Source organism: Tamandua tetradactyla, chromosome 3 (assembly GCF_023851605.1).
Source record: "Tamandua tetradactyla isolate mTamTet1 chromosome 3, mTamTet1.pri, whole genome shotgun sequence".
NCBI classification, from domain to species: domain Eukaryota; kingdom Metazoa; phylum Chordata; class Mammalia; order Pilosa; family Myrmecophagidae; genus Tamandua; species Tamandua tetradactyla.
In genome coordinates this window covers 217,525,009-217,548,439 of record NC_135329.1, presented here as the reverse complement: position 1 = coordinate 217,548,439, position 23,431 = coordinate 217,525,009, and the positions used below count along the sequence as shown (strand labels likewise).

The window sequence follows — 23,431 nt, the reverse complement described above, 5'->3', positions numbered from 1 at the left end:
ACAGGGTTTCAGGGTTTCCAAGGCCAGGCCCAGCTTCAGGACAGAGCTGACCCCACCCCCTGGCCCCCAGGTGTCTCTGGCCACCTGACAGGAACCAGAATTTTCTTGGGGTCAGAGGAGCAGCAGGACACGTGCCCAGAGCAGCGGGTGCCTGTGACTATGAGGGCCCAGTAGGTGTTGGCAGCAGCCCCTGCCCTGGCCCTTCACCCCCACCAACCTGGACCCCTTGGGGGTGAGGTAGGTAGGAGTAAGGCTGAGCACCTGGTGCAGCACCCCCCAACCCCAGCCATCTTGAGGGTCATGAGGGCAGCCGCTTACATGCCCAAGTCCCGCCCTTGTGCGCCCAGCCGAGCCCCTGCCCACGCACAGGCCTGCACACGTGTGCACAGCGAGGCAGGCACACGACACGGGAGCCACTGTGCTGTCGGCTCCAGCCTTTATTCACAAGAGGATTCAGAGCAGGCACCTTAGGGGCAGGAGGCTCGGCCTCTCCCCAGTCTGCTGCCCCCAGCCCTGGGGCCTGGGTCTGCTTTGGGAGCCTGGCGGGGTCCATGCCCACCCAAGGACAGTTCCCTAAGAAAGCGCCATGCTCCAGGCTGGGGTCCTGTGCAGGCAGGGGATGCCCCACCCGCATGGAGGACACAAGTGCTAAATGGCATTCTCGAGGTCCCTGTGCTGGTTGGGACTGCTGGCCCCTCACCCCCATCTCGATCCCTTTGCGACCGGGTGGGGACCCAGGAGGGGCAGGGGAGCAGGGCCTACACAGCCTGGGGTTTGCCCAGATCCTGGGGCCAGGGAAGGACTCCAGGTCAACAGTCAGCCCAGCTCCCTCCCTCAAAGGCTATTTGGGAGGAGCCCATAGCAGGAAGACAAGCATTTTAAAGGTGTGGCCATGAGTGAAAGCCCTTGACTGCCAAAGCTCTGGTCGTGCCTACCCCTGCAGCTGGCAGGGTCGGGGAAGGGGCCCAGCCAGCCCTGAGCTTGTTTCCCCAGGCACCCAGCATCCTGTGATTCGGCACAGCATGGGTCCCCCAGAGTCCCCCGTGCACCAGGGGGCTGGGGATGGGGGCAGAGGACAGCAGGCAGTCCTCATCCAGGCAGTGGGCACGTGGGAGGAGCCCCAGGTTCTCCTGGCAAACCACAGGTTGCCCAGGGAGGACAAGCTCACGCCAGGGGCTGCCCACAGCAAAGGCACCCCTTCCAGCCGAGGCCTGGGTGCCCGCAGCGGCTCAAGGAGGGGCTGGCAGCAGGTTCTAAGGTGTCATGCACCAACGCCAAGCGCTGTGAGGCTGGAGAGCAGGAACCCCAGTGACCCCCTGGGTCTGTGGAGGCTGAGGGATGTGGGCGGGGGTTCTGCTCGTGGATCCCATGAGGTGGTGGGGGGAAGGCACAGGCCCACTCTCCAGCGACGTTGCCAGGGCTGCCCCTCCACAGGCCTTGGACACAGCAGGGCTGGGCTGCTCCTGTGCCGCATGGGGAGGGGTGGGCGAGCCCCTGAGGTCCCTGAAGTACATGGCTTTTGGGAACACCGGCTCCCTGCTGACCTGCGGGCCTCACACACACCTAAAGCCAGGGTGGCTGGCAAAGCCAGGGTAGGGGGCCAGTGCCCATGGGCAGCCTGCTCCCCACAGCCGTGAGCCATGCCCCCTCCCACCCCTCGTGGCTGAAGGAATTAAATATCTGTTCCGTGTTTTGGCAAAGTCCACCCTTGGCCACAGTCCCAAGGCCGCGGGACAGTTACCGCTCCCGGGGCCCAGCCGCGAGGGCCAGCGTGAGGAGGGGGAGCAGGAGGCACGCCCAGGGCTGGGGCCTATCGGCCCCCGAGTCCCGCCCTTCCTGCTCTGACCCCCCGGGGAGGGCGTGGGTCAAGGTCGTCCGCGAACTGGAGCTCTTCTTGCTGACCCCACGTCCGCAGGTCTCCTCTGGGCAGCTGTCTCCGCTGCCGGAGCCGCTGCCATCATCACCTGGGAACAGACGGGGTCAGGTCCGGCCCTGGCTGAGGCACAGCCCCCATGGGCGCTCCCACCCTTTCCCAGGGGTGCCCCAGTGGGACCCCCTGGCTGGGGGAGCAGGGGGCGACTCCAGGACTCTCTTTTCCCTCACTTTGAGCTAAGTTAGGAGGATCATGCTGAGCGGTCTCAGCTGGGCTGCAGAGACCCCCGGGAGGCCGGGGGTGCAGGGTGCCGGGAGAGAGCCCTGGGGCATCTGTGCTCTGGAGCCAGGGAGGGGAGCCCGGCACTGTCCACGCTGGCAGGGCCCCTGAGAGCCCTGTCCCCACTGGCCCCGCCCCTAGGTGGTCCCCAAAGCCCCGCCCCACGCAGGCCCCCGCCCCTGGGCGGCCCCCCAAAGCCCCGCCCCCAACGCGCACAGGCCCCGCCCCACGCGGACCTCCCCACTCACTGGTGTCCTGGAAGTCCACGTCGTTGCCGCTGTAGGCGCCGCGGAGCCGATTGGTCATGATCTTCAACTGCATGATCTGCTGGCGGATGGCCATGTCCGGCTTCGTGATGTCCACCTCCACCTCGGGGTTGTTGATCTGGTTGGCCAGGCCGTCACCCATGACCTCCGGGAGGTACCTGTGAGGTGGGCACAGCCCTAGGTCACCCGCCAGCGGACAGCCTGGGGGCCACCCAGCCCCGGCTGCATGGGGTGTAGGGTGCCGGGGAGGGGCTTGGGGCCGCTGGGAAGCGGGTATGATCTCCGCCTCTGCCACACCCGCCACGCCATGCAGGGGACGCCTGCAGACACCCACCGGCCCTTGGTCAGCCCATTCCAGCAGCGCTCGTCGCTGGGGGTGCTCACAGCCACCTTCTCACTGCACAGCGTCCCCGGGAGGCCAACCCAGAAATCCTGCATGTCGCGCAGCTGGGCCTTGGCCTCAGAGACCTGCAGGACAGGCAGTCAGTCCCCCACCTCGCCCGTCTCTTAGGCCAGGCCCGGACGGTGGGGGGCAGCAAAGGGCTCCCTCACCAGCCTCTCCAGCGCGCCCGCGGGCGGCTTCTCCTGCAGCACCAGCTTGCTTCTGCGCCGCTTCTCCTCGGGGCCGGGGGCCTGCGGGTTAACCTTGGGGTTCCCGCAGCCCTGGATGACCTGGGGAGACAGGACAGAGCTCCAGGGCGCGGCATGAGGGCCCTCAGCCTGTAGGGGCATACCCGACACCAACCCTGCGCCGGGCGTGCTGCTGCCTGCACCTTGGCCATGAGCGTGTCCTTGTTGTCCTGGAGCGCGTCGATGCCCTCGGCCAGCCACACGTGCACGCTGCCCATGACGCTCTCCGCGCCCAATGGGCCCCCGAACTTGTCAGTGATGAGCACCATGGAGTCTGGCATGGGTGTGAGCACGCGTGCGCCCACATGTGCATGTCAGCAGCACGCAGTCCCCACGGCCCAGGGCAATGGCACGCCTAGCCCGGGCCCCGAGAGCTCACCCGCGGGTGCCAGCCTGTGTCTGTGCTGCACACCAGGTGTGTCCAGGGGTCCACACAGATGTGGCACCCAGAGGACATGCATTGGCATATATGCATGTGCCTCAGTGGGGGCAGCACAGCTACATGTTGGTTCACAACTGCTTGGGTGTATGTGCACTCAGGCCCTGTACACTCACACATGTGCATGTCTGTGCCTGTGTATGCTGGCACACATGCACACAAGCTGCCTGAGGCCAGCACGCGTGCATTAGCTTGCACACGTGCACACAGGCTGGTTGCTCACCACAGTCCAGCATGTGTACACACCGACTCACATGCCGATGTGCTGGCACGGGGGACGCTGGCCCCCATGCATCAGCTGTTGACACGTGTGCTCACACAGCAGGCAGGGAAAGGGACTGTTGGCCTGCAGGGCCCTGCAGAAGGAGCCCTTGCCCCTCCCCCACAGCGCCCCCATATCCGCCCCAGCCCCTCCCAGTGCCCCACCCCACAGACCCCAGGCAGCCCGGCAGTGGGGTGGACAGGTGCAGGGCGCCGGGGCTGCTGCTCACCCAGGAGGTTCCTCCACTCAGCGTCCAGGTCGGCCTGGTTAGCCAGGCAGCCCTTGAGCACATTGCGGCAGTAGTCGGGGCAAGGCCGGGCGCCGGGGACGCCCAGGCAGTGGGCGCAGTAGACCAGCTTCATGATGGCCCGCGAGCACTCAGGGCCCAGGGGCACCTGCGGGCAAAGGCAGCCTGAGCCGGGCCTACCAGGCAGCACGGCCCCAGCCCCACCCTTCCTGGGGCCCCGGGGTCCTGGCGCTCCTTCCAGTCGCCTCCATGGTCACGGCACTGCCACTCACCACCCACCACGGGCTCGGAGGATGTGGGACCAGCCCTGCCGAACGAGGGAGAGGCTGAGGTTTGGGGGTCTGTGCCAGAGGGGCGGCGGCCCAAGGCTGGGCCGTGGGGCTGGTCTGTGCCTGCCCCAGGCGTTTGGGGGTCTGTGCCAGAGGGGCGGCGGCCCAAGGCTGGGCCGTGGGGCTGGTCTGTGCCTGCCCCAGGCGCCACTGTATCTGACAAGTGCTGCCCGCTAGGGCAAGGATGGGGTCGGACAGTGGGGTGCTCAGTGCAGAACCAGAGTGGGAGAGCCTGGGGCCGAGCACAGGGCCGTGGAGGGGCTCCTGGGGGCCCGGCAGCGTGCGCACCTGGGCCACCTTATGAACCACATCGCCGGCCACGCTCAGGCCCTGCACGAAGGCGCGGGCGGCCACGAAGGCGCGGGTGGCGCGGAGGCGCAGCTCCCGCGGGGCGTCCGCGAAGGGCCGTAGCGCCTCGGCCTGCTTGCCCAGGCAGTCCAGGTAGTCATCGGGCAGCAGCAGCTGTGGGTGCAGCTGCCGGAAGAGGCGCTCGAGCAGGCGGGCCCAGAACTCGGCCAGCGTGTCCTGCAGGTGCAGGCTGGCCCCGCGGTAGTAGAGCCGCAGCTCGGCGTACAGGTCCCGGAAGGTCCTGGCATTTTGCGTGTACAGGTCCCCGTAGGCACTGGGGAAGGCTGCCTGCAGCGCCTGCTCCGACTCGTTCAGCAGGCGCTGGAAGTGATCTGGGGGGGAGAGGGGAGGCGTGCTGGGGGAGACCTGGAGGACCCGCTGCCCTGAGGGTCAGTTGCCTGGTCTTGAGAGCCGGCTCCGGGCCCCTGGCTGCACGGGCCTGGGTCTGCACCCCCTCGGGCTCCCTGCGCCCTCCCCTCCCAGCCCAAGTGCAGGGATCCCAGCAGGGTCACCCCTCATTCAGGGTTCCAGCTGGCTTCCCACTGCTGTTTCTGAGCTGGGCATGATGACCCCCAGCCACGGGACTGTCTGGGGAGGTGCCGCCAGTGGGAGTGGGGCCCCTCAGGCCCTTTTCTGGCTTTCCACCCCAACTGGTCCTTTTGCTGCCCTCCAGCTCTCTGTCACCCCAGCCAGCCCTTCCACTCTGGGTCTCCTCACCATCCTCTCAGCCCTGCCTGTCTCAGGCTCTCCTTGCCTTCTGCCCTTCCCGCAGTCTGAGTCCCTGCAGGGTCATCTCAGGCTCGTCCCCAAGAGGTGTGGCCACCCGTCCCCCCACAGACCCTGGACCGTGGCCAGCAGCAAGGCATAAGTTCGGGTGCTCCGGGGATGCTGGCCGGGGCAGGAGACTCTTCAGTGGCCTGGGCCAAGCCCCCTGCAGCCCCCAAGGGCCTGGCTGTGGCTACAGGAAGGGGCCAGCAGCCCGAGCTCCTCCTGGAGCACCCAGTGTGGGACCCGGTAACAGTTCTCCCCTAAAGGGAGAAGCTCCAGCCCCCCCCCCCCCCCAGCACCTCCCCAGCTGGCAGCAGCAGAAGCACCGTCTGCCTTCTGCTCCTCCTGGGAAAGGGAACAAGCAGTCCCTCCATCCACCGTTAGCCCTGCACGGCGGACCCCATGAGGGCGCACTAGGGTCAGGCACCCTCCCGAGACGGGTGGCCAGGCCTGGGAGTGTTTACGGCGCCGGCCACACATCTGTCTGGGCCTCACTTTCCAACCCAGGCCCCAGGACGGAGAAACGGGGCAGGCGAGAGGAGAGCCCCCAGGGTGGGGATAGTGCCCAGTGTCGCCCCCGGCCCCTCCCACTCTGCTGTGAGGCGTGTGTGTTGGCTGCACCCTCCAGCCAGTGCCAGGGCCCTCTAGGATGGGGCTGCAGGGTCCGCATGGCAATGCACTGCTCAGGGACCCTCGCGCCGCAGCTGCGTCGGCCAGGCCCCACTGTTTTCCAGCCCCTTCCACCATGTCTTGGGCCACCAGAAGGCCTTGAGGCCACAGAGGCCGGAGGCGCAGACAGCTGTCCGGAGCTGAGGCCAGCTCTGTCCATTGTGCCCGTCCCAGGGACTGGCTCCAGCATCCAGCTCTGAGCATGGCCGGGACTTGGGGACCGGGGTCAGAGGAAGGGCCCTTTCCACGGCCACCTGGGAGGGGCTGGCTGGACGCTCTAGGATGTGGGAGATGGGCATAGCCAGGCCTAGGGGGCACAGGGGGGCCGGGAGTCAGCCTCAGGGTGGGGACAGGGTGGGCAGCGTGGCCTCGGACCAGGAAGTGGGGGTCTTGGCAGGAGGCAGATGAGGGTGCAGGCTGCGGGCTGACAAGAAGCAAATGGTGGTCCCTGGGCTGCATTGGAGGGGAGCCGAGGGGGCCAAAAGGAGAAGGCAGGGGGTCCCCATCCATGGAGCACTGGATGTGCCCGGCCCAGGAGGGGTCCCGGTCGGGAGGGGCGGGCCTGCTGGCACCTGCCCCAGGCCCCCACACCCGTCAGCAGCCTCACCAGTTCCCCTGAGCAGACAGGCCCCAGGAGCTGTCTCATGGCCTGAGGCGCAACACCCCACTCTGTGCCCTGCAAGGGCTGGTGACCAGATGACACAAACAGAGCTGCAGGCATCCAGGGCTGGCAGGGGGCATGTCCCTGGGGGCCCCTAAACGCCTCCTGGCCTCGGGAACAGCCTGCACGCTGCAGCCCCGCCCCAGGCCCCTTCCCTGAAGGCGTCCCCTCCGCAGACAGATGCCCCTCCCCAAGCACGCTCGCTGCTTGTGGGTCTGCAGACAATCCCAGGGCCCATGTCGCCCTGCGCAGCCCTCTGCGCCCTCCGAGCCCCCCGCCCCGTGCAGGGCCCCTCACCATCGAAGCTGCGCAGCTGCGCAGCGAGTGTGGCCTGCAGGGCATGGCCGCTGTCCCGCAGCGCTGTCTCCAGCTCGGCGTGGCTGCGGTTAGCCAGGTTCTCCTCCATCTCGCTGGTACAACAGGTGTAGCCCTGGGGGCAGATCCTCAGGTGCTCGCCTGCGGGGAGGGGCCGTGTAAACATGGACAGCACAGCCTCGGACCGCAGACCGTGGACGGGCCGGCCCGGGCAGAGGGTGCAGCTCAGGTCCAGGCAGCCTGGCAGGGTCCCCGAGAGGAAGGCGGTGCTGGGGAGGGAGGCTAAGGCCCTGGACTGGGCCAGTAGGCCCAGGGACTCCCAGGAGAGCAAGGCCTGGCTTGCTGTGCAGGACAGCGGCCGCCTCCAGGGCTGCCTCGGGCCCCAGGCAGGGGCAGCAGGCAGGGGCTCTGGCCCGGTGGATGGGGCTGCTCTCACCATCCTCAGCCACACTCTCCTGCCCCCACTCGCCCTGCCTGGCACAGACAGCTCAGGGCCATCCACCCTGCCCCCAGCCCAGGAATGTGCCTGGGGTCCTATGGGCGGGGTCTCCCAGCCCCCTGCTGAGAAGGGGGCGGAAGGGGCAGCAGCCAGGGAGACCCCACGGGTGGCTAGCTGTTGGTGATAAGAGGGCCCGGAAGCACAGCTCTGGGTTGGCCGGAAGCAGGGTCCTGCAGCTGCCCCGCCTGACCCCACACTGAGCAGGCCCCGCCTCCCGGGCGTCCTTTCTGGTGCCCCCCCACCCCAGGAGCCTGGGGAGCCCTGCGTCACTGCTCCTGCCCCACTGCAGGCATCCGCCCCACCCCAGCAGTGCTCATAGCACTTCCAACCCGGCCGGAGGGTGACCCTCGAGGCCACATCACCCTCAGTGGCCGCCCGGCAGCCAGGACTGCTCGGCAAGAGGCCTTGAGTCAAGCAAGGTCGCCTGGATTCCAGGAACACCTCAGCAAGGGCTGTGACAGGCCAGGCTAAGGACCAGGGCCAGGTCCAGGACTGACCCTTTGCAGTACAGCAGTGGAGCAGAGCCCAGCCCTGATGGGACTGGGAATCGGCAGCCTGGGGCAGACAGGAGCTGCAGCTGGGGACAGGTCAGGGGGAGGTGGGGGCCACTCAGGGCAGCTTCCAGCAGGGTCCCTCCCTGGAGGCAGGGGGGTCACCTCTCCCCTAAGCCGGGTCACCTCCTGGGCCTGGAGGCTTGCTGGGACAGTGAGGGGAGGGCAGAGGCAGAAGGTCAGTCATAGCCTGAGCTGGCCCCTGGGGCTCCGGTGGCCTCTGGCCCCTGCCCTCCTAGTGTGGGGGCGGGAGCGACAAGGGAGCTGGGCCCACATCCCGCCTGGGCTCCCAGACCCAGGGCCCATCCGAGGGGGCAGGGGGAAGGGCAGGGGAAGGGTCTGCTGTGCGGGGTCTAAGGTCACTGGAAAGAAGGCCAGCCCACAGCCGCAGCCCCCGACCCCCGCTCTCCCTCAGCACCAATGAGGGCACGTCAGTGGAGATGGTGGTCGCTACGGGCAATGTCCAGGGAAGGCACCGCAGAGCCTGCACCCCAAGGGGGAAGTCTGCACTCACCCCACCCCGTGGGTGCCAGGGCACCCCTCCCCAGACTGCATGGGGGTTCAGGGGGCTCCAGCCCTGCTGGGGGAGGGGCTGGGGTTCCACAGGTGGGGAAGCAGAGAGGAGAGGACCCTGGCCTCGGGGACAGGGGACAGGGGTGCGCCCAGAGGCTGTGTCTGGGGGCCGCTCTCCCTCAGTTCACGCAGGAGGGAGAAAGGGGGAGGGGAGGGGCGAGGGGGGGCACGGGCAGGAGATAGGAAGACCCCCCTGGGGCTGCGGCCAGCTGCCCACCCTTGCCCTGCCCGGCCACCTCGCCCAGCCAGCCCGGCGGCCTGCACTCTTCCGGCCGCCCCAGCACAGCCCCCGTCCCTCCCTCCCTCCTCGGACAACACGGGAGTGAAGACACGGAGCCAGAGCCCGGGCGCCGGCCTGAGGCCCCGGGCAGGCTGGACCACGAGGTGGCGGCCTGGGGGTGGCGGGGTCAGGTGCGGAGGCGGGGGGGGCCCTCCTTTTTGGCGAGCCAGGGGCAGGGGGGCAGCTTCGCGGCCGCTGGACCAGGCAGGGAGTTCAGGCACTTTTCCAGTGGGAGTCCGGGCTGGGGTGGGGCGGGGTCAGCCTGCAGAGAGGTTCTCAAGTTTAGGGGGGGGTCTCTATTCTCCCATTTCAAAACCACTCGCCCCCAAGCTCCCCTCTTCTCAGCACCTGGGGAGGGGGGCGTCCTGTGCCCCTGCTCCCCTCTCTCTCTACCATCTTAAAGGAACAAATCAGCCACAGGCAGAGGGCACCTGGAGCGGCCCCACCCACCCTCTTCCCACTGGCCCGCCCCGTCTGCCCTGCTCAGCCAAGGCTGCCAGGACTGACCCCTTGCTGCACCCAGCCACTGTCCTTCCTTCCTGGGGGGCCTTTGCGGCATGTGCTGTCGCCCTGCCCAGAACACCCACCTCCCTTACCTGGGAACCCCCCCTCCCCTGATGCTCCAGATTGTTGTTATTTATTGGAGTGGAGGGAGATGGTTGTTTGTTTTGAGGCAGGTTTGTCCAGTCCCCTCAGAGCTTCTCCTCTGGGCTCTGCCACCGAATACCCCATGGCCCCATTTCCCAGATGTCTTCTGACTGCTCGATTTACAGTGCCACGGCACACTCATCTGCAGTTTCTGTCTCTTCCAGGGTGGCAGGGCCATGCCCATCGTTTTCCCCACCGACCCCGACCTCCTGGGGTCAATCCTTCCCGCTTTGGCCCTCCCTGCTGACAGCTGTGGCTCCCAGCCCTGGGTCTCGGGATGTGAGCAAACTCCCATCCGTGTCCCCACCAGCATCCATGCCCTGTCACCTACAGACTCACCCCGAGCTTTAACCTAAAACCCTGTCCTGGCGGCAGACACCATCTACATGCTGGACACAGACCTCCTTTGTCCAGGCTCGGCCCGGCAGCTGACCGCCACTGGTGGCGCCGTAGCCCTCCCAAGGAGAGTGCAGAGGGGAGGAGGTGCCACACCATGTCCCACTCTCCAGAAGCTTCCATGGCTCTCACACAGGGGCTGTGCAGGCCAGGAAGCTGCTCGACCCTCCTTTAGAGCCACCTCCCAGCGGCTCATCCTGCTGTCTGCAGCCGCCCCCCACCGCTCCCTCTGCAGTCTGGGCCATCACCTGGACCGGACCGGCTGTGGCTGTGGCCACAGTTCCAGGAGCCACCGCCCTCAAGACCAAGCGCACCAAGGGCCCAAGGCTTTGGGCCAGATTTGGGAGCAGGGGAGATGGGGTGAGGTGTAGGAAAAGGGACACTTCCTTACCCGCCCCCACTCAAATCTGGATTTGGGGGAAGGAACTCCCCCAAGCTCCACCTTCTCCTGGAGCCCCGTCCTGCCCTCTCCGGCTCCTGGAGATGGTGGGGTGGGGAGAGAATCCTCCAGGCACATCCACCAGCCTGCTGGGGGCAGCGGAGGGGTTGGACAAACAGCTCCAGGCACCCAGGGCTCTTGTCTTCCTCTCCAAGCCTCCTTCCCCCAAAGAAGCCTGTGCCCCCACCAGTCCGTCAGAAGGAGGCCACCTGAGGAGCCCACGGGGGTCCAGGAGGGCGGCCGGCCCCACCTGTGGGGCGGACAATCCACCACCACCCCCTGTACTGACACCATGCACAGGCAGAGGACATCTGCCCCCTACCACCACACTTCCCTACCCTCCACCACAACCTCACCAACGCCTGGAGCCCCCTCCACCATTTCGGCCAAATGGTAGGATCACCGGGGAGCCCATCCGTTGCCGCAAAGCCTCCGTCAGGCACGGGGTCCCCAAACCAAGGGCCGTCGGTCGCTGACACCTCTAAGGTCGGTGCTGGGTCTGCCCACCCCCCCAGGCCCCAGCGCGGGCTCCTGACACCCGTCGCTGCCCGCACAGCCACCTCCGCAAAGATGGCCCAAGTCGCGCCGCAGCGTCCACGGGCGGCGGACAAAGGACTCCGCGCCTGTGTGGCCCGAGCCTGGCTGCGCCGGGTGCTGTCGCATCGGCCCGTGGCCCCCAGGCGCTGGGGTCTCCTGAGTGCCGGGAGCGCAGCTCGGTGGTGCCGCAAGCCAGGGGCGCTGCGAGCCGCAAGCCAGGGGCGCTGGCGCAGTGGGCGCGGCCGGCGCGGAGGGGAGGGGGCTGGCAGAGGCTGGCGGGGGCCGGGGGCGCCGCGGGCTGAGGCAGGCGGGTGAGGAGGGGGAGGGGAGAGGGAGGGGGCCGCGCCGCCGGGGGCTGCGGCAAGGGGAGGGGAGGCGAGGGGAGGGGGGGGAGGGGAGGGGAGGAGAGCGATGCGATTGGCGGGGAAGGGGCTCGCCGCAGTGGGTGCGGCAGGCGTGGGGAGGGGGCGGCGGGGGAGGGAGGGGGCGCGCAGAGGCTGCGGCAGGCGACGGGGGGGGGGGGGATGGGGCTAGCGGCAGGAGGAAGGGGGGCTGGCTGGTGGAAGGGAGCTGTGATAGGCAGTGGGGGAGCAGAAAAAAGGAGTGCGGGAAAGGGAAGCAGGGCCGCAGTTGGAACTGGGCGAGAGGGTTTGGGATGGGATGAAGGTGGGGTACCGATCGGGAGGGTAAGAGTTGGTTGGGGACGGGGTGCGCTGCAGATGGGGGCCCCAGACGATAGGGGTGATACGGAGGCTTGCGATGGAGGGTGGGGACGAAGGCGAAGACAGGGCTGCGCGGGATGCGGGTGGGGGAAGGGTGGCACCGAAGATGGTTGGGGGCGGTGGGGCCGCCGGGGGGTTGAGGCTGGCGACAAGGACCGGCACAGGTGGGGCCTGAGCACGGGAATGGGGGTGCGGCGAGCGGGGTGGCCCGGCTCCGAGAATGCCACCCAGACCGTGGCCTGGAAACCCCTTCGAGGTGACGGCGTCCCCGGCTGCGGCGGTGGCGCTCCAGCTGGTGCGCGCCGCTCCGGGTGCGCGGCGCTGGCGGGCTCGGCCAGGGCCAGGCGGAGGAGCAGGGATGCGGCGGGAGAGCTGGGAGGAGAGGAGCGGGGTGGGGACCGGGCGGGAGGTGGTGGCGGAGGCCGCCGGCCGGGCTGCGGTGGCTCTGCGCGCCGAGGACTCCGCGGCCGCCCGCGCGCGTGGAGCAGCGCTGCCGCCGCCCTGGAGCGCACAGCCGAGGGCCGGCCTCGCGCGGACACGCGCCCACCAGCAACCCCACCCCCGCGCTGACACCGCCCCCGCCTCCTTGGCAACCGGCCGCCGGCCCTGCCCGCGCGGAGGTCCGCTCCCGCCCCCTCAGGCCGCAGAACCCGCCAGCCGCCTAGCCGCACAGCCCGCCTGTCAGGGCGGGGGTGCCTGAGCCTACTACCGGATGGGGTGGCACCCTTCTGTTGCTGAGATCACTTCCCTGTACAGTGCTGCAGAGCCCCCCTCCACAGGCCGCCCACCAAGGCAGGCTGTGGCAGGCCCTGAAGATGGGGTTTCATGAGGGAACCTGCTTCGGGGACCCCGTGGGTGGTCCAAAGATTTAGAGGTGCCTTGGCATGGTGGGGGAGCCCCTCAGATATGGGCCTAGTCAAAGTGGCATCTCCCCTGCGAGTCTCCACATGCTCAGACCTCCCGCCAGCAATGCCCCGCTCACGTGGCACCCACCGGGGAGGAAAGTAGCTGAAGTCCCTGAAACAGCACTTTCATGAAGGTCCCCACTGCTGGGGAAGGCCCAGCCTGGCCTCCGAGTCCCAGCCGGGGAATTCCTGAGCAGGCCGGCGGCGGCACCACAGGACCAGACACGCCACACAGGGAGCTGCCCTCGGGCCTGCCCCGGCAGGTCTCCCTGGGGCCCTGCCCCTCGGCCACCAGCCAGCTCTGCAGGTGTGCGCTGGGGGCAGCGGCAGGGTGCTGGCGAGACAGGGTCTTCAGACCACTGGCGAATCTCTCGGTAGAAAACTATCTGGGAAGTACATGTACCAAGTTTGGGGACGTACACTAAAAACTACTGGCTGTTTACATGAAATGAAAACATTCAGGACGTACTTAGTATCACCTAATTATTGACTGTCTAAAATTCAAATTTAACTGGGCATACGGTACTGTTATTTGCTAAAATCTGGCAACCCTTTGCAGATGTGGGGGAGATACCTGACGGGCCACCCTGCTCGGGGCCAGCAGCAGGACGGGTGTCAGAGCAGGCTGTCCCCAACAGCAGCAGTATCTAGGCTGGCAGGTGTGACTACCCCAACTTCAAAGACAGAAGGCTAAGGCGTGGAGAGATTGTCTTGCTCGAGTTCTCCCTCCACTGCCTGAGAGAAGGGGAAGGAATGAAATGCCCAGAGTCTGCCTCACAGGGACGCACCTGGGACCTGGGACAGGGGCGAGCTGAGCCTGGGAAGGATGGCCAGGCCACCTCCTTCTCCTGCACTGTCCCCTGCAGCTGGCTGGGAATGGCTGAGACCTGCAGGACTGGCAGGCCACCTCCCTCTTGGCAGGAGACCTCCTGTGTGCCCAAAGGTGGGGCCTGGGCCTCTGGTGTGCAGAACGGATCCTGGGAGCAGGGGAGCACGGAGCACCCCATTCTCTGGCTTTGCTCATCTGGTTTTCCCAGGAATGTTCAAGCTGGAACAGTGTTCCCGACAGGGCAGGGTTCTCCAGGGAGGCCCGGGCACCTGGGGCAGGGCAGAGCCAGGATGGTGCCAGCCTAGGGTGTAGACAGACCCCTGGGGCCCAAAGCCAAGGCAGGGGAACCAACCCAGTGCCCAGAGAGGGACTAGGGTGCAGGGCCAGCGGCCAAACACCTGGACAAGGAGAGGCCCATCCTGGCACAGGCTGCCCAGGCCCAGCACGGCTACTGCCTGCCACCGCCTCCTGCCCTAGACACCTGCGGCACTTCCGGGGACTCCCCCATGGCTCCCTTTCTAAATCCCTCCAAAGCTGAGCTGGGAGGGCCTGGCCCTGGCCTACGGCCCCTGTCCCCCTCCCAGGGTAACCCCTCAGCATGCCCCAGTCTTTCCCGAAACCTCCCCCATGGGCATTGTGGGGGTTGGCCCTCATCTCAGACCCTGGGGGGTGGGATTGGAGCATGGGGTCCCCAGCCTGAGGGCCAGGCACAGACTGGCCTTCCCCATGCCAGAGGGCGCATTTGCCCAGCAGCTCTGGAAGCCAGTCTGGGAGAAAGAATGGGGTGTCACCCCCACAACCTGCAGGGCCGCACCCCACCCCCTCTGCGCCCCCTGCCCTCCAGCCAGGCCGCAAGCACAGCACTTCAAGTCAACCCAATTTGGTCCCACTGTCATACCTACTCCATGAAGCAGCACCGTTGTCACCCCCATTTTACAAATCTGGCACAGAGGCCCAGAAAGGCTAAGTAAGCTGCTTGAGGTCACATAGCAAGAAAAGGTGGAGACAGGAGTTGAGCCTAGGCTGTCCTGCTGTATCCAGTGGACCAGGACTCAGTTCCCTCTGAGAACCAACCCTTTCCTGAGGGCAATGATACTGGGACTGGCCACCACTCCAAGGGGGATGGGCCTGGCAGTCAGCCTGTCAACATGCCACCAAGCCACATGCACACGTTCCCACGCCTCTGTCTCATCCTCAGTCTTCGTGACCTTCAGTGTGGACCAGGACGTTACATCCCGTTGGACAACTGCTGCCATTGGACAATGATATTACACCCCACCGAACAGCCACTGCCACTGGACAGTGACAATGCACCCTGATGGACAGCTGCTGCCACCAGACGGTGACGTTGCATTCTGATGGACAGCTGCTGCCACCAAGCACAACTTCTAGTGTCTCTGCCAGGAGGAGAACAAATTGGGGGGGTGGGGGGCAGGTCTGGCAGGGCTCTGCTGCCTTTGGCTGGGAGTGGACAGGCTGCAGGGCAAGCTTGTGAGTCACCACCAAGCAGAGGCTGTGCAGAAGATGACGGCCACGTGTGCCAGGCCCCTGGGCCATGCCCCCAGGGCAGGGTCTTTGCTGCAATCCAGGAGTCTGGGATTGTACACATGGGTGTGTCCTCATCTCCTGCACGTGTGCACACTTAAACCCACTGGTGTGGATGGAACCGCGTCCCCCACAAGGTCTTGCTCACGTCCCAGCCTCAGTCCCGCGGGGGGAACCATTTGGAAGAGGCTCTGAAGATGGTACTTGTTAAGGGGGGCGAGATGGAGCCAGGCATGCCTTGTCCAGTGTAGAGCCCTGGACGCAGGAAGAGGAGACGGGCCGGGAGAGATGGCACGTAATGGGGGTGGAGACGAGGACCGGCTGTGACAGGGCAGCCCCCGAGCCCCCGTCCTCCCAACTAAGAGGCTATGAATTCTCACTGTGTCTGTGGTGCGTTGCAGCAGCCGACAAAGACCCAAGACACCCATCACGGCATCTTTATTTTTAACTTAAAAAACGATCACTCGATCACATCTCCAAGCAAAGCCAAAGGGTACGAAAACCTCAAAGCTGCCTCCCCGCAGGCCGCCGGCACACTTCCCAAACCCGAGGGCGGCACACTGCTCACTGCAGCTTCAGCACCGCGGACAGAGCTCATGCTTAGGAGGGGGTGCGCACAGGAGGGGGTGCGCATAGTAGGGGTGCGCTCAGCTGGACGCCCGAGCGTGACCTTCATCTTTCCAGGTCCCTGTCACTCCCACAGGGGCGGGTGCCCGGCTCTGACTCCGCGCGGGGCGCCAGCTCCCCACCTCTCCAGGCTGCGGCCTCCTCGGCAAGGAGAGAAGTCTGGAGACATCTGACGATGTTTGTTTAGTGTGTAAAATTGTGCAGAGAATTACAAAGGAAACCACTTACAGCACAACAATCAAAATACTATAAAACAAACCTGAGATGGGGTGACGCATGTGCTTTCTCGCAAACATATTGTTTTACAAGGCCTGGCAGCAGGTCTGAGACCGACTCAGATTTCAAAGTCACGGCAAATGGAGAGGACATGCCGAGCTATATGCCACGACTAATGGACGTGAAAGCGTGAGCGATTTTCACTGGTGACCAAGCTACGGGCACCCTCTTAGTAGAGGGGGAAGCTCATCTTAGTGAGAGGTTAGAGGCCAAGCAGATGTTCTCTCTTTGTTGTCCAAGCGCATAACCTCCCTAAATTCTCTCTTGGCCTCCTCTCTGGACCCTGGTTAGAAGCCCTGCCCTCCTGCTGGAATCCGCTCCACCAGCCCCTCCTGGCCCCATGGCAGAGGGGGTGCCCTCTGCTCCACATGCCCCATGGTCTTGCTTAGAGCTTGGGCTGAAATGGTTCTCGTGGGGGTGCTGCGCCCTCTGCACAGGGTACCTCTTTGCTCCTTGGGAGTGTCCTGCACCCTGCAGACTACCTGGCCTCTAGACCACCCACCACATGCCGAGAGCCCATCCCCCAGAATCAGTGACAATCAGAATCATCTGTGGCAAGTGCTCCTGGCTGGGAACACCTGCCTTACCCCAGGCAGGGGCCTGAGCATGTGTACACCTGATCCGTGGCACCTGCCCACTGCCCAGACCCCACACGCTGGAAAGGGGGCCTCTCAGGACCACCGCTGTGTCATGCCCACCTCTGGGTCTCCATTGCCTGGCTCAGAGCAGGTGCCAGTCTCTCACATTATGTGAACGAGTCTGTTGGGAGTGGGCAACCCCCATCAGACCAGGGAGCAGTGGGGGTCAGGGACGGCAGGGCTGAGCTCTTTAAGCCTCTTGCTTGTCCCTTTAAAATGACTGTTGGTCCAGCAGGTCCTGAGCTCCATGACAACAAAGATGTGGTGATGCCGCAGCCAACCCTGCCCGCTGGTGGCATCAGCTTCCTCCCGGGGCTGGCAGATGGTCACAGGGAGGTGGCACGTGCTCCCTGTGGCCCCGACACCCGATGCCACAAGTGGGCATCATACTCTGGGTAGGGGATATGGCCCCAAAGCCAGCATCAGCTCTGAGCTCACGGGGAGCTCTGCAGAAGCCCCTACCAGCAAGGCAGAGGCCGGCCAGCCCCGACGCAGCGTCTGGGGGCCCCACGCTGCTCCATCCCTCGGAGGCTCAGGGAGGCACTGCAGTTCACACTGAGCCTGCCGAGCCCTGGGCTTCGTGGCCTCTCTCTAGACACCAAACTTCTGGGGTACAGGGACTGTGATGTTTTGTCTCTGTACCCCACAAAGTGCCAGTGGGATGAGCACATAGGAAATGGATGGATGGACGGATAAACGGAAAGATGAATTAAAGGACAGAAGGATGTATGAATGAATGGGGAAAGGAATGCAGAAACGGATGCGTGAGGGTAAATGAATGTATATGGGATGAGCAAATGAAGAGCGGGAGGAGGGAGGTCCGGCACCTCCTGCCAGGTCAGTGTGTCCTTGTCCCTGGTCAGGATACAAGACAGCTCCAGCCCTGGGTCACCAGGCAGGGTGGCCGAGCCTGGGCTGACCTCTGCTCCCTGGCCGGGCCTGCCTCCCACTCTCGCCCCTGCATGGAGGGCCAGTGAGCTCACGCCCCCCCCAGCCCCCCCCAGCTCTTGTACCTGCCTGGCCACAGCACGCCTCGGCCCTCTGGTCCTGCCAGGGGCCCTTTCTCCTCCCGGGCACCGTGGGAAGGTTCCTGGCCTTGGCCCCCAGCGCTCCAGCCTCAAGCCCAGCCTCGCCTCTGCACCTTCAGGATGGCCCAGGAGGACACGCCCCACAAGGTGGCTCCCATCCCCTCTCGGTGGGCCTCAGGGACTGCAGGGAGCCTGGCCACAGACACGTGGCCTGGTCAGCAAGCGTGGGGTGGCCAGGCGATGGAACGGAGGCAGCAGGGGGAGAGGGGCCCAGCCCTGTCACTGCCACCCCCTCTCACCCCTGGAGACCAAGTGGCCTGCTGGCATGCCATCCGGCCGGCTCTACGGATGCCCGGCCCTGCCCACGTGGGACCCCGGGCGACGGACAGGCGGAGGCCTCACTCCGCTCCTGTCTTCAAGGCTACTGGGGAAGAGAGTGGGGGAGGAGGGCGCTGTCCCTGCATGCTCTGGTCGGTCCTCTCGCTTGCACAGGGCCCATAAGCAGCCAGCCCCCTACCCGGCCGCAGCCCTGCACCCGCTCTCCTCCTAGAGACCCCCGGGGCCGCCTGTCATCCCGCCAAGCCCAGAACCCAAGGGTGTTTAAGCCCAAATGAGCAGTGAGCCTCCTGGGCTGGGCCACCGTGCCAGGAAGCATCTGTCACACGGTAGCCAGTGCTGCCCGCCCCCCACACACACCCCGCCGCCATTTCACACAGTCTGCGGCCTCTGCCAGCTCCACTGGGGAGGGGACCCCGAAGCCAAGTCCAAGTCGTGCTGGGGACACTGAGTTACAGCTCTCCTGGTCTGGGGGCCCCTTGTCCCCCGAGGGCCTTATGGCCTCCTTGCTGCCCAGTCAGCTGGTGTCTTGTCTCAGGACAAGGTGGCCTGTACTGCCCTCCGCCCTGATGCGAGTGGGGCAGCGCAGGGCCCAGACGGGCCTCCAGAGAGCAGGGGGTGCTACGGGGAGGGGCGCAGCGTTATGCCCAGGGCCTCGGGGTGGGTGTGTGTGGGGCTGGGGTCACACGGGAGCCCACCCTCAGGACCTGCTGTGCCTGGCCCCAGACCCCGAGTCTTCAGTCCTCGCCTGGCCCCAGGGGGTGCAGGGCATGCACTGAATGGCTTCAGGGCTGCCCAGGCGGGGGTCGCTCTAGGGGACAGGGAGAGCCCCAGGCATGGGAGGTTTGGAGCCACCTGGGGAAATGGGGGCTCGGTAGTGGGTGGGGAGAAGCAGGCTGAGGGGGCACCTCTCTGGGGCGGAGCTGCAGACCGAGGGCCCCAAGGGAGCGGCTGCAGGGGCGTGCCGGCCTGGCATGGGTGGGCACAACCGGCAGGAGCCAGCACCGAGGCTTTGGTGGACGTGGAGCCTGACTGCTGGCCCCCAGGGCCTCCTAAGGCCACCCAGGAGTCCCAACTTGGTTCTGCACCTGGAGAGCAGGCGTTCGACCCTTACACCCACGAGCAGCTGTTCAGAGGCCCCACCCAGGGAAGCACAAGCCAGCCCCACCCCCTCAGGTACTGCGGAGATAAGCCAGGACAGTGCTGGCTCCGGCAAAGGCCCCTCGAGGCCGTGCCCTGTCCAGGCCCACGTGCTGCTGACCCTGTGCCCGAGAGCACAGTGCAGGTGCCACAGGCGCACGCACACCCAGCTCCCCTGCCCATCCGGCAGCCTGCCCCATGGGTCCCCCAGCCCCTCTCCAGGGGGGACCCTCCCCCGCACCCCTGCGTGGCCCTGGGCCTCTGCAGAACCTGACTGCACATGCTGCGGCCCCCTCCCACGGCTGAGGATGTGCTGGGGGCTTCTCGGGCCAGCGGGCTCTGGGCAGGGGCTGGCAACCGCATACCCTGACCCAGGGCTCTTCCAGGTGGACAGCAGGAGCACGTCCAGGGGTCCCCCAACAACCTGGAGTCCCCAATGCACACCCCTCACGCCTAGAATGCCCCTCGTCAGCAGGGGACCCCCGAGAGGGCTGGGCCTAGGGGGAGCTGGGGGAGGCTGTGTGGATGGCTGGGCCTGGCGGCATCAGCAGGGTAACCCCAGGGGCCCAGAAGACGCCGCTGGCTGGGGCAGCCACACGCGATGGCCCCGAGACCCCCAGGGACAGGGGGCCTGGCATGTCCAGCCTGAGGAGCCCATTTCAAGCTTGGCTGTGGTGACATGAGCTGCGGCTGACAGGCCTGGCCAGGCAGCAGTTAAGCCCACGGCTTTGGGGTCACACAGACCCAGCTCCAGGGGGGGCCACATGTCCTGAAGAAAGCAGGTAGCTTCCTGAGGCTCTGACTCACACTTCTGTGGAATGGGTAGCACATGCACCCCGGCACAGGGGCTCAGAGAGTGAAGGGGGGGAGGAGGACTCACAGGGGGAGGGGGACTCATAGGGGTCACCTGGGTCGGTGGGAGGATATGCCCAAGGCCACCCATGCGCTGGGCTGGCCCCGCCCGCTCCGGCCATCTCGGCCCTCACCATGGGTGAGGCCATGAGGTACAGGGCGGGATGGTTCTGCGGGTCCGAGCCCAGCGTCCAGCACTGGAACCCGGGCCCCACGATGCCTCCTGCGCCCGGAACAGCAAGACTTGGGGCTCCAGCAAGGAGCTGCCGCTGCACCCCTGGGGGTGACAGGATCACTGCTCCCCTGGAGCTCCCCGCCTGCACCCCAGGACTGAGGCTGGTCCTCAAGCTGGGACGAATGGTTGGCCTCCCTGCCTGCAGGAGGGACAGAGCCACGGCAGCCAGGGCTGGGGACCCATTTGGGCCCACACCGGGCCCCGGGGGTCCGAGGGCCCTCTCCTGAACAGAAGCAGCTGACAGAAGCTTCCGGCCTGGGGCTTCCCAGAGCCCTGCTGACGCTGACCTAGGGACAGAGCTGCAGCACACCTTCAGGGGCTCGACCAGGTCACCACCTTCTATGACGTGGGGATGGGCCTGGTGTCCACTCAGCACACATCACAGAAAAGCTGTGGGGACAGCAAAGAACTGGACAGCCCCTCCAGAGCTCAGGGGACCCAGGGCCTGGGGTGCGTGCAAGCAGACACCCCCACTCAGGCTGTGGGGCAGGAGGTTGCTGCTGGGCTGGAAACACCTTGCAGCATGCAGAAGGGAAAGCTGTGCCTACAGGCGCCCACCCAGAGATCCTGCTCAGCCGTGACTTCCTGGCAGCCCCCACCTGCTCCCTCCCAGGCCGGCAAGACAGCAGCGGCCCTACCCCTGCACCGCCTTGATCGTGAGTCCAGGCCGCCACCCCAGGCCCCATGACCACCGTCCCTCCCTTCCAACGTGGAATCCCTGGCATCCACCCCACCCAGACAGGGTCCTGGCCCAGGGCGGAGGGGCAGCAGCAGTAGCGCCAGCCCAGGGCCCACCACGCCCCTCCAAGGGGAGCCGGATGGGGCCCAAGGGTCAGGTGTTCCCCAGGTTGCTGCCGCCGGGCCCACAGGCCCTGGCAGCCCACCCTGCTCAATATCCCCTTCCTGGGGGGCACGCTTGAGTTCTGGGAATCACCGGGGGTTCCTGAGACAGCAGCCCCCACGCAGTGGCCTTTGACCTTCGGGCAGCAGAGCTGCGAGCTCTGCCTGGGACAATGGGCCCTGCCCTGGGTGCTGCTCCCAGCCACGGCCCCAGGGGTTTGAGCGCAACTCCAAACAGCTGCCACTGGCTATGCCCAGCCATGGCCTGGACAATCGCAGCAGCAGCCACGTCCCCCGGCCCCCCACCTGACACATAGCCCCTGCAAAACACATACCCCAGGGCGGCTGAGCCACTCCCAGGGCCCTGCCCTCTGTCCCTGCCCCTGGCAGCTGACCAAACTCTCGCACGGTCTCTCCCTTAACTGGGGACAATTCTGTGGATCTGGGTTTGGCGTGTACCCCAGGGTACAGTGGCCGAGTAGGCATGCGGGGGGGTGGGAAGGGCTCACCAGAAAGGCTGAGGGGGCAGAGGGCCTTCTGTTTCCCAGACGGAGCTCAGATGCTGGGGGCCTGAGAGCAGCAGGGGAGGGGGCAGCAGATGTCCCACCCCCGGGCTGGGCTCACGCTAGCAAGTGGCCCGGGAGGAACCAGTACCCAGAGTGTTTCCCTCTCCCTTTGCTGGCTGCTTTAGGCTGGGGTGGAGCAGACAGGACCCCTCCACCCTCAGGGCTCCCACACTCACTGGGGGAACCTCTGGCTGGGCTTCCCCAAGAGGGCCATCTGTGGGCTCCACCCCTTGTGGGGGGCAGGGATCCAAAGCCCAGCTCCCCTCACCCCCATAGCACCTCAGGGAGGTGGGGCCAAGGACCTGTCTCTCCCTCCAAGGCGCTGCTCCCTTCCGCGCCTGGAAATGCCAACTCTTATGAGGACTTTCAGTTGCCCCCCAGTAATTTGTGAGGGACCCCACAGCCTAAGGAGCCTGGTCTAGTCTGCTCTGGCCCCCTGTGCCCAAGGCACAGGTGGAGACCCTCCGCGTGGTGGTGCTGTTGCAGGGTGATGCTGTTGCAGGGTGAAGCCTGGGGAGGTCCTTCAACCTTCACCCCCACTGTGCCTCCAAAGTCCCTCAGGGACCTGCAGGGAGGATGTGGCCAGGCCTGCAAGAGGCCGCCGGGAGGGTTGCTGCTCTCACAAAGAAAGGACAGGGTCCCTGGGCGGGTCCCCAAGGCGCGACCACCTACCGCTGCTCTCATGCCCCAGACGGACGTCCAGGTGCCAGGCCGGAGGGCAGCGAGCTGGCGGCTGGCGGGCCCGGGACACAGGCGGGGGTGGCAGGGCTGGGGGGGGGTGGCGGCACCGCATGGCATAAGTTTCTCGGCAGGAATCCCAGAAAGGCAGCGTTCCAGCTCGCGGTGATGGAGGTCGCGCCTCTGTCCTCGCGGCACACAGCTCACTCCCCACCTCCCCGGGACCCCGACTCCCGCCAGACACGGGGGGGGGGGATCTCCTGTAACATCCACTTAGGCGGCCGCTGACCGCGCACGAGTTCCCGAGAGGCCCACGCGGCGAGCTGCCTGGGGGTCCCCGACCGCGGCAGCGATCAACTGCGCCCTGAACGCCCGGCAGCGCCCCGACTTCCCGGCCCAGAAACTCCGGCGCGCCCCGCGGCGTGGGAGGCTGGTGCACAGCCCCGGGGTCGAACACCCGCCCGCCACCGCAAGGGGACCCCAGCCCGGTGGCCGAAAACGCACAGCTCAAGTGGGGGCCCAGGAGGCGCAGCCCGGGCCGTGGCGGTAAGGTCCGCGGGGGCGCGGGCGCATGGGCTGGGGGGTGAGCAGCGACCGGGCAGAGCAGCTGGGGGAGGGCGGGTGGCGCGATGCCGGGAGGCCGGGGCCCGAGGGGAGCGGCAAGGGGGGGCGCAGGGGCCCTTCGGAGGCCGGGCGCGGGCGGCTGGCTTCCAAGGCCTGGGGAGAGAGGCGGCGCCGGGGCGCGCAGGGAGCCGGGAGTACCGGGGCCGGAGCTCCAGCCCGGCCGGGCCACGGAAAGCGGCGCCTCGCCCCACTCACCCGAGATCTCCGCCTGCGGCACGTCGCTCAGGCTGAAGCCCTTGGCCCCGTAGATCTGGCGCACTTCGCTGCAGCTCCGGCTCTTGCTGGCAGGGTCCCCACGGGCGCAAGCGGCCAGCGCCGCCGCCGCGCACAGCAGCCACCAGCCGCGGGTCCGGAGCTCCATGGCTGGGCCGCCGGCTGCCCCTGGCCGCACCTCTCTCCGGATCCCGGCCGGGCCCTCGCACCCCCAGCCCGTGAAGGGCAGCGCCAAGGTCCCGGCGAGCGCGGCTCCGGGTCCGCAGGTGGCGGCCGAGGAGGCGGCGACAACAAAAGCCGGCGGCGGCGCGGGACGCGAGGTCCGGCCGCTTGGTCGGGCCGCTCAGAGCGCGGCGGGCGAGCGCGCA

The 23,431-nt window shown here is 66.7% G+C and overlaps 1 protein-coding gene across 1 annotated transcript; it reads right to left on the bottom strand.

The window, feature by feature from the left end:
- Positions 1-422: 422 nt before the first annotated feature.
- GPC1 (glypican 1) lies at positions 423-23,431 on the bottom strand. The gene is made up of 9 exons (XM_077155630.1): positions 23,046-23,431; positions 7,069-7,227; positions 4,614-5,005; positions 3,979-4,144; positions 3,192-3,322; positions 2,971-3,090; positions 2,753-2,886; positions 2,401-2,576; positions 423-1,964 (listed from the first exon to the last, which is right to left on the bottom strand). The coding sequence occupies exons 1-9, from the start codon at positions 23,209-23,211 to the stop codon at positions 1,738-1,740; spliced, it is 1,671 nt and encodes a 556-aa protein (XP_077011745.1). The 5' UTR covers positions 23,212-23,431; the 3' UTR covers positions 423-1,737.